We start from the raw sequence: 13,195 nt of genomic DNA on the forward strand, positions 1-13,195 counted from the left end.
GTTAGAAATGGAGTCATAAATACTCTTCCAGTTCAAGACCAATAAATTGTAAACAGACTCTCCGACTCCCACTAACCATAGCTTTTGGTATAGAAGTTATTGCCGATTTAAAATCGAACACTATATACTGCACTAAGCGTGTGCAAACCACAAATCATGTGGATTTGCAGTAATAGCAATAGTAATTGTAGGAATGGGAGAATATATAAAATAAACAGCCATCCCCATCACTTCCCCTCTTTTAGTTTTATGTGATTGTCTCTTTATCTCCACACCACACCCCACTTTCCTTCTGTCTCTCTCTTCTCAATTCTCATTCATCAGATGAAGATCCTCTGCGACGTCTGCGGCAAGGGCGAGGCATCCCTGTACTGCACCGCCGACGAGGCCTCCCTCTGCGCCTCCTGCGACCACCGTGTCCACCACGCCAACAAGCTCGCCGGCAAACACCAGCGCTTCTCCCTCCTCCAACCCTCCCCCAAACACTCCCCCCTCTGCGATATCTGCCAGGTTTCATTCCTCAATTTCCCCTTTTCCATTCATGTTTTCACACTTTTTCACTTAATTATTTTTGTTTTGCAGGAGAGAAGCGCGTTTCTCTTTTGCCAAGAAGATAGAGCGATTCTTTGCAGAGAGTGCGACGTCCCCATCCACAAAGCCAACCAACACACGCAGAAACACACCAGGTTCCTCCTCACCGGCGTCACCCTCTCCGCATCTCCCATGCCGGAATCCCCCCCTCCCCAAGCCAAGGGTACAAGTACAACTCCAACACCGGCAGCGCAAGAGCCCTTCTCAACAACGAGTAGCATTTCGGAATACTTGATCGAGACGCTGCCAGGCTGGCACGTGGAGGACCTTCTAGATTCTTCTACCCCTTCCCCCTCTCCTTTCTGCAAGGTTTGCTGCAACTTCAATTCGAACACCTTCTATTTATTTTCAAGAATCGATTTTTAATTTTTGTTTTGTTAATTCAGGGAAATGATTTGGTGCTGCCATTTTGGGACGATGATCTCCACTGCGGCAGTATTTGTACGAGTGGATTTCCAACAGAAAACTTGGGAATTTGGGTCCCTCAAGTTCAAGTGCACCAAAATCAAAATCAAAATCCAAATCCAAATCCAAATCAATCCTTTCTAGTCAATAGTAGTAATAATAATAATGTGGGCTTTGGAGTAGGGATTAATGCAAATGGGTGCAGAGATTCATTCATTGAATTTTCCACAAATGGCATCAAATCCAACAGAAAAAGAAGCGACGTCGACAACTCATTTGCTGTTCCACAGATAAGCCCTTCCGCAGCTGCTGCCTTCAACAAGATATCCAAAACATTTTGGTGAAATTACCAAAAAAATCCAATCTTTTTTGTAACCCATTACCGGAAAATCATAGATCTGAAATCGGATTTTGTATTCTATAGTTTTCCTCGTTGCAATTTGTCAGATTTTTGGGCTCTAGTGTTTTGTTTTATCTTTATTGTAAATATCTTCTTGTGTTTCTTGCATTTACTAATACTATATTACAAGTTACAGCTCAATTCACTTTAAGTTGGCCTTCTGTTTCAATGTTTTGTGATTGTACAGTTATAAAAGTTGTCATTTTACTCTCTTTGAAATTTCACATGAGAAAAATATGAAACTTGTTTGTTCAGAATGAAAATTTCCCATTTTGGGAAATGACTTTTAAGGAGATATGATGATGAAATTAACCATTCTGGAATGAAATTATGAATTTGTGATTACTGAATCAATTACATGTTGCTAAAGACAGATTGACTTGTGATCTTCTAGGATTCTTTCAAGTTTATTTACTTGATTTTTTCTTTTCCACTTCGAATAATTATCCTAATTTCAGCAAAACTGCCACATAGGAACTTGGTAAGTTGTATGTATTCTAATTGAATATTTATTTCTAACAAAATAAATAAAATTCGTCCCTATATAAGTTTATCACATATGACTTCTCGATAATGGACCATTATTTTATACTTATTGGAAAATTCATCAACAGATAAAGTAGAAAAACAGCAAGGAAATATGAGGGAAAATTTATTTATAATCAGTGTACAAATTACTCGTATTTAAATACGATAGTCATCAACCTCGAAGAACCAAAAATAAAAGTAGGCAGTTAGAAACTTAGAATAGGTGATTTAATTTATTTTAGTAATTGATAAGATTGACTTTAAAATTAAAGTGGGGAAGCTACTAGACCAAGGATGATGCCAAGGGTATCAAGTTTATGCCCATCTCGTTGTATATTATATAGTATTTCAAGGCTCACATATATATTGATAATGATTTACTACCCAAAAAGCATCAATATATTAAATAAGATTCGAGTAGTGAAGAACACCAACCTTGCAAGGGGGTGTTGTCTCGCACTTTATGCTCTTTCTTTACAGCAGCAAATAGTGTGCAAATACAGTGAATGTTGAGCAATTATTGGAGTGAGCAATACACACAGTGAACCATAGCATAATCACACACAGTTAAATTAGATTAAAGAAGAATTAGCCATCTAATTAAGTGAAATAGGGGATTAATCTAAAATTGAGGGACCATTTGACACCAACTTGAAATTATGGGGTGCTGTAGTAATAAGTCTCCCATTCATTAATTTCGTTTAGTCTTTGTCAATTGGATCGAATGTTGCACCAACTACATCCCTAGATTCATGTGCCGAAATTTAACATGCGAATCCATAAATTTCAACCTTAAAAAACAACTTAAGTTAAAGCTAGTCCGAAATCTCTAAGATGAAATATCATGCATATAATACTACATAGAAAATTCAAGATTTAAAAAAAATCATTGTATATAGTTAAAATGCGTGGAATGAATCCATGAAATTACCCTTGGTTAAACTAGCATAATGTTGTGGGTTATCTAATTAAGTAGTAGAGTACTAATCACTACAACTATATATCTGGCGCACATTTTTTATATAGAAATCAAGAAAATGGTCAAAGCGGTCAGTTTTTATGTTGATATTTAATTTGTAAATTTATTTATTTTTAATAAAAATGATCATAAATATCATGTTACAATATTTGGCTATTTGCCTAAGAAAAGAAGAGAATCATTTCAATTGCTTCAAAAGCCCAATTTGGATCATATCTAATTCAGCAAATTTAACGTGTTGAAGTCAAATCCAGTCTTCTGAGCAAGTCCAACTTTATAGTGGCTCCAAATTTTTGGTCACAGAGTGAATTTAATTAATTAAATACTCTATTCGTATCGAAATAGTATGAATTTTCTAATTTTGCAATGAGATAACCGCCTTAAAAGTCACTAACTTTGCCCTAATTCCGGTTTTTCCCACGATCTTTAAAATTGGCATATGAAGTCACCAACTTTGCATTTAATCGCCGATTTCCCATGAAGGTTTTTCCGGCAAAAGAGCGAGCTGACGTGTCGTATTTTATTGATGTGGCGTCTCGTGGCGGTGACATGGGCAACAATCACTGACTGTGCAACATAAAAAAACTTAAAAAACAAAATTAAAAAAATACGAGGCCGACTACTTCGGCTCCAAAAAACTCCACCAAATCACCAAGGGCTCCACCACCACCTCCACCCTCTTCCAAGTCTCCGGCGAGGCCGCTGGCACCTCCGGCTACGTCAACATCACCGATTTCAAAGGCGGAAATGTCGGATTTCAAAGGCGGAAAGGTCGGCGTTGCCGACGTCTTCACGGAGTCCGTCGTGGCCGGCCTCCCCGGGAGAAATTGTTCAGCAATACCAAACCCTCAGCCAGCAAATCGTGCTTGCTTGAATCCTCCGTCGAGATTTTGGCGATCGAGCTCACTGATTTCTCCTTCAATTCGGAGGAACTGCTGCATTCGAGAAGGCGCACGAGCACCGGAATAATCCCCTGTGCCACCGCAATCAGCAAATTCTTAGGGTCTTCCTGTAACAAACCAATCAACGATTCTAGGACGGAGCTCTTCGACTGGGTGGACCCGATCTGCAGCCGGCTCATCAGCGATTCTAGGATGGAGCTCTCCTGGCGGAGGGCGAAACGTCGGCGTTTTGAGCGAGCAAGCCGCTGTTGACGATTACTTGGAGATCATTGGTGTGGGCGTCGAGCTTCACTGACAACTAGTGGGGGAGTGGCAGAGTGAGGAGAGTGATGCGGCGGAAGAGCACGTGGCGGAGATGGAGTGGAGGAGGTTTGAGGAGAGGGGGTTATTGTTGTTGGCGGCGGTGGTGGAGAGGTCAGAGAGGCGGTGGTGTAAAGATGTGAGCTTGGTGGTTATGAGAGACCATTTGCCCTTGAGGATTTGGACGCGGGAGATGGAGTCCAAGAGGGAGTGAAGCTGCTGCTGTATCTCGGAGACGGCAGGATTAATGGTGTCTTCTTCCTCTTCCTTCATGGTGTCGCCGCGGAGGTGCGATATGCCGGAAAATGGCGCAGAGAGAAAGCGTGGAATTTAGATTTCGGGAATACTCACAATTTGGACACTCAGGAAACGACGTCGTTTTACGATTTTCCGATGCCGTCCACGTCAACATTCAGGCATGCCACATAGGACACTCAGTTGCCGGAAAACACAGGGTCGGGTCAATTTGGGAGATACCAGCGACTCGGCAAAGTTGGTGACTTTATATGCCAATTTTAAAGGTCGTGGGAAAAACCGGAATTCGGGCAAAGTTGGTGACTTTTAAGACAGTTATCACTTTTGCAATAGTTAATCAACACATTACCCTTTTATATAATTTTATTAACAACTTATACCATTATACTGCACAACCAATAATGTAGAATCCACTCTCCATTAACACTACTTACAATACTATTTATCTCTCAAATTATACAAAGATTCGTATCAAACCAAATGTTCATAGTACTTTTCAGACAGAGGGAATACATGCCGAATTTTTTTTTTGATCAAGATTGTCAAATTGAACTATTTGGTTACACAGCGAAAAAATTGTGTTTGAAGTATTCATGTAATTAATGTGCGAGCCACCCATTTTATTGGGAACCCGTAAATCCATTTTTTAAAATTATTTCTTCGATGGTATAAAATCATTAAATTTGTTATATATTTTTTAAAACTAATAAAATCAAATTTACATGGGTTTATATATATGTGGTGTTTTTTTTGTTTTTTTGAAATTTAACAAATTATACAACAAATGCAATAAGTTTATGTATATGACGAGTGGAGTAATGAGAAAAGCCTCGTACATTCACAACAAGGAGAGAATTTTTATTTGTATTTGGAGAGATATATGTTTGCCATGAGTTCGATACGAGTTTTAAGAAATACGAAGAAAAATGTAATGAAAAATAAAAATGTAAGTAGAATGAGTTAGTTGAATGTGTGACCTACTTGCTATTTTTAGTAAAAGTGAACTGAGATTCGTGATCGATGAACGAGGAGCAATAGATGCATCTCTCTTGTTGGATGAAGACGTACCCGAGTTCAGCTTCTAGAGGGGGACGAAGTTTTAATCTTCTTAGTGCAATTAATTATATTCAGTGCGATTTATATCATATTCAATACACGGGTGTATTTGCTGTTATTTATATTCAGTGCGATTTATATCATAATACATCAAATTCTTTAAAAAAGTGCCCAAATAACTAGCATCACAGACCTTCACGAATATTATAGACGAACGCATGCATTCAATTGGTAGATTGACATACCGAATCAAAATCGATTATATATTAACTGGAAATAAATTGAGATTGTACAATAATTAATTGTGTTCATTGTAATTAATTAATCCGATTATTTAGTCAATGTTCAATTGGTCGCGTGATTCGCCTAGTTTGATTGAAAAAGTAAACAAAATGACAAAACTACGCTTTGATGATTTCACCATTTTCCCACCCTTTTACATTTTATTATTATAGATATAGATCGTAGAGAAAAAAACATTATTAACAATTGACTAACTTAATTTCTTGTAGACTTTGCCATATTCAACTATACAAGTAAGAGGTTCAAATGAAAATCTATATTTTTTAGAAAAATGTGGTCAACCATAAATGTAGCAAAACGATTTTATTACTGGATGAGATCATGAGAATACAAATGTTTTATTTACATTCTTATATTAAATTATAATACAAGTTGAGTTTTTCATGTATGAAGTATGAATTATATAATTTGACAGCTATACAATATAAAATGACTACTGGGCTAAAGTGAGTAATGAAAATTAAATTATATAATGCAAGTTGATTTTTTCATATGAATTATGAATTCAAATTTGACAACTATACAATCTAAAATGACTAATGGGCCAAAGTGATAATGAAAAACGTATAAAGAATGATTGAAATAGTTAGTATTTAGATAAATTCTAGTTTTTGAAGATATAATAACTTAATCAATTAAAATTCATTGAAAGTTAAGACACTCATATTTATAAGCGGTTAGAAAATACTATTACACAAAAAGAAATAAAAAAGAAAACTAGATAATTAAAAATAAGCCTAGAAAAATAATAAATCGCGTTTTTCGCCAGCTAAACGATATTGGATTCCTCAACTCGATTCACAAATGCTATGCGAAGTCATTTAAACACAGATTACATATTTCAACATCATAGGCATCAACGGCTAGAATTGCATCAGTGACTGAAGAAATAATTTTCTTTATTTATGTAACTAGAGATGTCAAATGGGCAAGGGCGACCCATCATCCCTAGCTCAGCCCATCAATGAAATGGAGCGGGCTTTGGGCTGGGCTGAGTACGTTAATCGTGCTCCAATTGGGCCTTTTCATAAACCTAGGACTAGCCTAGGTCCAGGCCCACTCGAAGCCTATCCCAAGTCTGACAGAATCTCATTTATGTAGTACTTAGTTTTACTATATTTCTTTCAATAAATTTATTTTATGCACATATATATGTCAATATTCTTTTATTTTATTAGCTGAATTTAGTTAATCAATCTAAATCAAAATCTATAACAAATTTGATTTCTATAATCATATAGATTAATTGTTAACTAATTTCCTCTTTTAAAAATAGTGTATCTAGAATCTGTCATGCTATAATAACTTTGATTTGCATAGAGATTAGCTGTTAATGATTTATCTTTATAAAAATAGTTCCATAAATATAGTGATGAATTAGTTATTTATGTGTAGTTCTACTAAGTTTCTAACTTTGGCTTAAATTGATAAGTACAACTAAATCTCAGCCATGTATTCTGAAAAATCATAGATGTCGACAACTTCATTTTCCAAGTCAACTAGGGGTATAATTGGTAGTCCACAACTAATTATAACTAATTCTTATAAAATATCTCAAAATTTAGAAAATCAAATAAGTATCTCGATTTAAATTATTTTTAAAAAAATATATACATAATTTTATAAGTATTCAATGACAAAATTTGGTAATATTTTGAATTTTTCAATATTTTCGTATTCAGGTTCATGTCAACCGCCATGTTAATATGACAACTGTATGTTCATACCATACCATGTTAACAACATGAACATACTATGTCAACAGCAGGGCTAGAGCTGGCAATTTTCGACACGACACGATAATCCGACATGAATCCGCACGAAATTATTAGGTTGGGGTCAAGTCTTATTGGATCCGTGTCCTTATCGGGTTGACCCATTAAGAACCCGATAGTTTCGGGTTGGGTTCGGGTCGGATACGGGTAACCCATTAAGAAATAATATTATTATTTAAAAAAATATATATTACTTTAATTTTTTAATTTCTTATAAATTAGATTTAAATAGTATAAAATGAATTTTAATTGTGTGAATTATGTTAAAAATTAAGGCTTAATCGTGTAATATTAGGTTTTAATCGTGTAATATCAGGTTCGGGTTGTTATCGTGTCGTTTCAACCCATATTATATCGTGTCGATAACGGGTTCGTGTCGGGTGCGGGTCGTGTTCGGATTTGAAGGTAGCAGGTCGGGTTCGTGTTCGGATTTACAGTTTCCTTAACAGGTCGGGTTCAGGTTAGACCTTATTGGGTTGGGTCATTATCAGGTTGTCCCGATAACGACCCAATCCGCACGATTTGCCAGCCCTAAGCGGGGCACATCATGACAACAATTTTCGATATCCAGGGTCATGTCAACGGCATGCACAATCATGTCAACAACTTACACATACCATATCAATAATATGCACACACCATGTCAACAGCATATACATACCATATCAATAGCGGGTGGGAATGGGAGCTGGGGGAGCTAACTATTCTACCCTTCTGTTAATAAACAAATTCAAAAATAAATTCAACATGACATAATCTGGACTACCAATTTATAAAAATTAGTGGTGCAGATTAAATTGTAATTATCAATATTCGTTATCAATTGATTACAGACATGGGTATGTGCCGGGCTGGGCTGAGCGGACCCAGCCCTCTTGATACCTGTAAGGCTGTAACCAATCTTTATCCTCTCCTTAAGACTACATAAAACAGTAAATCAGATTATATTTGTGCTGCTACTTTTCACACCAAACGTCCAAATCAGCAAACAACAATAAAAGAAAGCTCAATATGGGTCCACACTAATTTGATTACGAAGCAACATTTACTAACATACTCCTAAATTTCTTAGATCATACAAACTCTACACATATTGTATGTTGGCAAACTCAAATCCTAACTTTAGTCATTTCCATCTTAAATTATAGTGTCACCTGCCCTACAATAACACAAATCAGCTAAATATCCATCAATTTTTCCTTAGTTAAATGGCTTCATGTCAATGAAAGAACCATGCAAAGCCAAGGAATGGATTCAAATCTTAAAATACTTCAGCTACTTTGCTTGCAAGGACACGGTCCCGTCTCTCAACGAACTCGAATGGGAACCACCCGGCCTCACCTTTGCATTCACCTTCTGCCCAACCATGGTTGGTCACCTGCAAAGAAACACAAGATACTAAATTTTCCTCCTAGCTAGGTTCAGAAAATAGGAGTACAGTTTTGGATACGGTAAAACAGACCTTTCGAACGACAACATAGTCACCGAGGGCTAATGTCAACTCTACATCAGACTCAGCTTGGTAGGGTTGGATGACCTTCAATATGAAGGGTAAATTCAACAACAACAAACATTTAAGGTTATGATGTAGCTACATAGTGGTCAATCATACCTCGCCTAAGAAGTACTCCGTGCCATCAAATGACCCATCATATGGCTTAGAGGCAGATAGATTTTCACCCTCATTATATGCAGGGGCCGGATTGCTTCTTGTATCTCGAGCTGGATTTGGAAAAACTTCGGTTTGCTGACGGGCAGACAGCATCTGCACGTGTCACGATCTATACATACTGAGTCGCGTGCAAAATTGTTTTATGTGATTGTGTGTGAAAGAGACATTCTCTCAGTGGGACATCACCTCCTGTTCAAGCTGATCGAGTATCTGTAGTACATGCTGATGATAACTCCGCTCGGCTTCAACCTTGGTAAATAAGCATTTGGTGAGAAGTCGAAAACGCTTGTTTCTAGAAGTTAGGTTTGGCAAAGAGTTGGCATTACCATGGCTATAAGCCGCTGGAGAGTTAACCTCTGCTGTTGGTGTTCCACAGCAGCCATTGCAGATGTTGCTTCTTTACCCAAGGTAACCATATTCGACTTCAGCTCATTAAGCTTCATTTCAGCAGCTTCTAGCTTTAACGTAATATCCGAACTATTGTTTGTTTCCCTCACCCTAGCATGGCACCTGGCAACCTCAATGGCCTGGCTAGGTCAAAAGAAATAAAACGTTGAGATAGTCCCAATATTTTGGTGCTCTATTGCTTTGATGTATAACTGAATCACATTCAACAGAAGTTGTTACCTGAGCTTCAACCTCCTGTCTCACTCTATCGTATCGCTGTGCAAGATGTCGAGCATCTTCTAGTGCAGATCCCACTACCATCGCCCTTAACGGCTCTGTAACCTGCAGCAAGGTTAATCAAATTAACATATACAAATGGTAACAGTGAAAATTATTACTTGGACAATAAATACAAGGCTTGAGCAAGAACCGTTGTTTGGAATAAACAAGGCAAAACACCCATTAATCTTATGTTATCTTTTACGAGAACTGATGTCTCATGCAAATACAGGATTGATATACTGATGGGTGTCACAACAGTTTATTCAACATATTCCATTTACAAAACATTCAACAACTTCTTTACAAGCAACAATATGAAAACGACAGGGCAATAGGAAAAAGAGAGAGAAAAAACCTGTGTTCCAAGTGTTCTAAGATAACAGTCATGTTCTTTTTCCATTTGAGCACGAGCACTACTAAAACTTAGTGCCACTTTAGAGAGAGTACCCCCACTAGTACATGTGTTCTCACTACTATATTTTTTACTATCTTCTGACAGCTTGGTACCTGCAAGGATTAAACTCTTTTAAGGAAGATTATGCATTACATTTCATGGAGCAAAATCACCGAAAAAATGGGAGAAACCTACCAATTTCGACCTGCTTGGATCCAGTTACTATATGACCCTCTACGCCTCGAACTATGTCTCTTTGTAAATGCTGGCAAGCACCAAACAATTTTGAACAACAAAAACATCAATGTTAGTCAAATAGATAACTAATATAGTGTAGTAATTAACAGAGGCAGAGTCCATAAGAATGTGACCGAGCACAGGTGACATGAAGGATAACCTTGGCAGCTCGAGTGGATATGTACAGCTTCTCCAACTTCTGATGCTGCTGGAGTTCAGCTTCATCAGATGCCATGTTGTCTGAACCATTTACTTTACCAGAGAATTGTCTGAGAACGGCCTAAAGAAAATACACACACCAAACCCCCAAATAACAAGAAACATCAGAAAACACAGAGCATTTTTTCAGTAAAAAGAGGTATTTTATAATTAAAGCAGATACTTTGACATTAAACTATATAAAGAAGCAGAAAGACATATATATTGACACCTTACATAACTGCAAAATTATTGCTAATTTTTTCCAATGCACATTGGAAAACATTCAAAATTCATTTATTTAGGTGTAAAACTAAATCATTTACCAAATTAAAACAGAGTTCATCAAGGGGCTATTGCTGGTAGTCCTAAGTAGAGTTTAGGAAAGGGAGGTTAAAAAGCTTAAATGACTAATCCAGACAAGCAAAGAAACTCTAAGCACAAGACTAAAATCAAAAACTAATTCAGGAAAATTTCAAATGCAATTAAAAGAAGAACATTCAAATTACAAATATGTAAAGAAATACACAAACAACATTCAAATTCACAGAGCAAGTAGTAGTAGCAAGTATAACAGATTTAAAATACTAATGAGAATGCAAATTTTGCAGAGTGAGAGAGGAATGTGTGCCTGCTGCTGCTTGGCAACTTGTTCTCTGAGCTTCGTCGCCTGTTTTCTGGGAGAAGGATCCTCTGCTGTGGTTAAAACCACAGCAGCCCATGCTGTGCCACAAAACGCAGATGTTTTCTAATGAAACGGCAGCAAACATTTAATATTCAAATAATTCAATTCATCCCACCACCCCCTTACCCCTTGCCCCCTACCACTACCCCACGTCTTCTATGAATTCATTTACATTTTGTTTGAATATATACTTAAACACTAAATTCTTTAATTCTTTATTAGGTTTTCTTAGTTATACAGTAGTTTAGGTATAAATGTTTGTTTTTCTGATTTTTTAAGTTATAATTCATTTTAATATTTAAATTATACTTTATTATTAAAAATAAAAAGATGTTCCATAAAAAAATATTAAAAGAAAAAAGTGTATGTTATGGTTTAACAGAAATTTACTTCTTTTACTTAATATTTTTATTCTTTTTTTATGGTATTCTTTTATTTATTTATTTAGTAAAAAACACCTTAAATTTAATTATCAAAATGAGAAAATTAAAATGACTAGCCAAAAAGTTATTTACTTGTAAATCAAATGCATGTTATTGAAACTCAATCATTGTATACTCAATTTACAAAAATAATTAATGAATACGAAATATTAAGAAAATGATTACAAAGGGTTCAATGGCGAGTGTAACAAAAAATTATATTAATGTGAATGAATTCAATAAGAAATATAACTAAAAATACTAGTATAATTATGAAAAGAATTCAATAGAATTTGTTACAAAAAAAGTAAATAAATTAAAAGAAATAGTTCATGCCAAGTTTCCTACCAATTATTAAAAAAATAAAGTTAAGTGGAGATTAAATGAATCGTTTATCAACTTATTGTGGGAGATGAAATGAATAAATCAAATATTTGCCGCATCCAAACAAAATACTATTGGATTAATAGAAAACGTGGGGAGGTGGGTACGGGTAAGGGGTAGGGAGTAGGGGGTAGGTGGTGGTGGGATGAATTGAATTATTTGAATATTAAATGTTTGCTGCCGTTTCATTAGAAAACATCTGCGTTTTGTGGCACAGCATGGGCTGCTGTGGTTTTAACCACAGCAGAGGATCCTTCTCCGTTTTCTGATGGCTTCCATTTCATTATTCGAGAGAGAGAGAGAGAGAGAGAGTAATGGCAGTAGTGTTGGAGGAGTTTTGAAATTATTTGAAACTGTGCCTATTCTGTCGCCCATGGCCATGATTGACTTCAAATTTCGAAACCAAAATGAAAAAATTAAATAGTTGGGAAAAATTGGAAAACCTCCAAATAATCAATTAGCCAATTCCACCATTTCTGAAATTACAATAATTCTAGGCTAAGATTTTTCAGGAGCTTTTATCTAAAAGTTAAAAAAAAATCCTAAAGAAAAGAACTGTTACTTTCTTTGACGCCGTTTTTCATTTCATTTCCAAAAAACCTTGTAGTTTTGGGCATGCACCTAAAATATGTAAAACTTTATCTTAGCCATCATGACCAAAAGAGGTTGAGGAAAAAAATAGAACATAATAATTCGGATTTTGCATATGGATCTCCCTTCTTGCCCCATTCATCATTACTCATAATGGAAGTATGCCTTTGCCTCATGAGAGCTTAATCCAACAACATGATTTCTCACCCAATCATACACTTATTAACTAACCACTACCATTCTATTGTTTTAATATTATTATCTTGGCTTCTATTTTATCCCCCAAAACTATACTACATCAAAACTAATTGAATCGTTAAGAACACTCACTTCACATACCATTGTATGCAATGATGCCATAGATGTCTTGAGAAATCATGCTAAGTAATTGCTAATTAACAATGTATTACTCCTATATAGTAATAATAAGATTGAAGAAAAGAAAAGAA

General features: G+C 36.0%; 2 protein-coding genes across 3 annotated transcripts; one reads left to right on the forward strand and one right to left on the reverse strand.

Moving 5' to 3' along the window:
• Nucleotides 1-1,547, forward strand: LOC121757106 (B-box zinc finger protein 21-like). Of its 2 annotated transcripts, XM_042152594.1 has the most exons (3): nucleotides 3-510; nucleotides 583-900; nucleotides 978-1,547. In XM_042152594.1, the coding sequence occupies exons 1-3, from the start codon at nucleotides 325-327 to the stop codon at nucleotides 1,338-1,340; spliced, it is 867 nt and encodes a 288-aa protein (XP_042008528.1). In that variant the 5' UTR covers nucleotides 3-324; the 3' UTR covers nucleotides 1,341-1,547. The 2 variants fall into 2 exon arrangements, with proteins under 2 accessions (XP_042008527.1, XP_042008528.1); XM_042152593.1 differs by having other exon boundaries at nucleotides 1-900.
• Nucleotides 1,548-8,460: 6,913 nt separating this feature from the next.
• LOC121757182 (SH3 domain-containing protein 2-like) lies at nucleotides 8,461-11,390 on the reverse strand. Its single transcript, XM_042152697.1, has 10 exons — nucleotides 11,296-11,390; nucleotides 10,627-10,746; nucleotides 10,425-10,494; nucleotides 10,191-10,342; nucleotides 9,794-9,895; nucleotides 9,493-9,693; nucleotides 9,353-9,415; nucleotides 9,107-9,259; nucleotides 8,957-9,031; nucleotides 8,461-8,872 (listed from the first exon to the last, which is right to left on the reverse strand). Exons 2-10 carry the CDS (start codon nucleotides 10,699-10,701, stop codon nucleotides 8,756-8,758), a joined length of 1,008 nt encoding a protein of 335 aa, XP_042008631.1. The 5' UTR covers nucleotides 10,702-10,746; nucleotides 11,296-11,390; the 3' UTR covers nucleotides 8,461-8,755.
• Between the last annotated feature and the right edge of the window lie 1,805 nt (nucleotides 11,391-13,195).

This window comes from Salvia splendens, chromosome 12 (genome assembly GCF_004379255.2).
Source record: "Salvia splendens isolate huo1 chromosome 12, SspV2, whole genome shotgun sequence".
Taxonomy (NCBI): domain Eukaryota; kingdom Viridiplantae; phylum Streptophyta; class Magnoliopsida; order Lamiales; family Lamiaceae; genus Salvia; species Salvia splendens.

What these genes read in the sequence shown, in the direction of transcription:
- LOC121757182 (XM_042152697.1), bottom strand. Translation starts at nt 10,701, where the DNA reads ATGGCATCTGATGAAGCTGAACTCCAGCAGCATCAGAAGTTGGAGAAG. An exon ending in ATCCAAGCAGGTCGAAATTG is followed by an intron (nt 10,343 to 10,424) that starts GTAGGTTTCTCC and finishes TAATCCTTGCAG; the next exon opens with GTACCAAGCTGTCAGAAGAT. An exon ending in CGGAGTACTTCTTAGGCGAG is followed by an intron (nt 9,032 to 9,106) that starts GTATGATTGACC and finishes TTCATATTGAAG; the next exon opens with GTCATCCAACCCTACCAAGC.
- LOC121757106 (XM_042152593.1), top strand. Translation starts at nt 325, where the DNA reads ATGAAGATCCTCTGCGACGTCTGCGGCAAGGGCGAGGCATCCCTGTAC. An exon ending in CCCCCTCTCCTTTCTGCAAG is followed by an intron (nt 901 to 977) that starts GTTTGCTGCAAC and finishes TTGTTAATTCAG; the next exon opens with GGAAATGATTTGGTGCTGCC.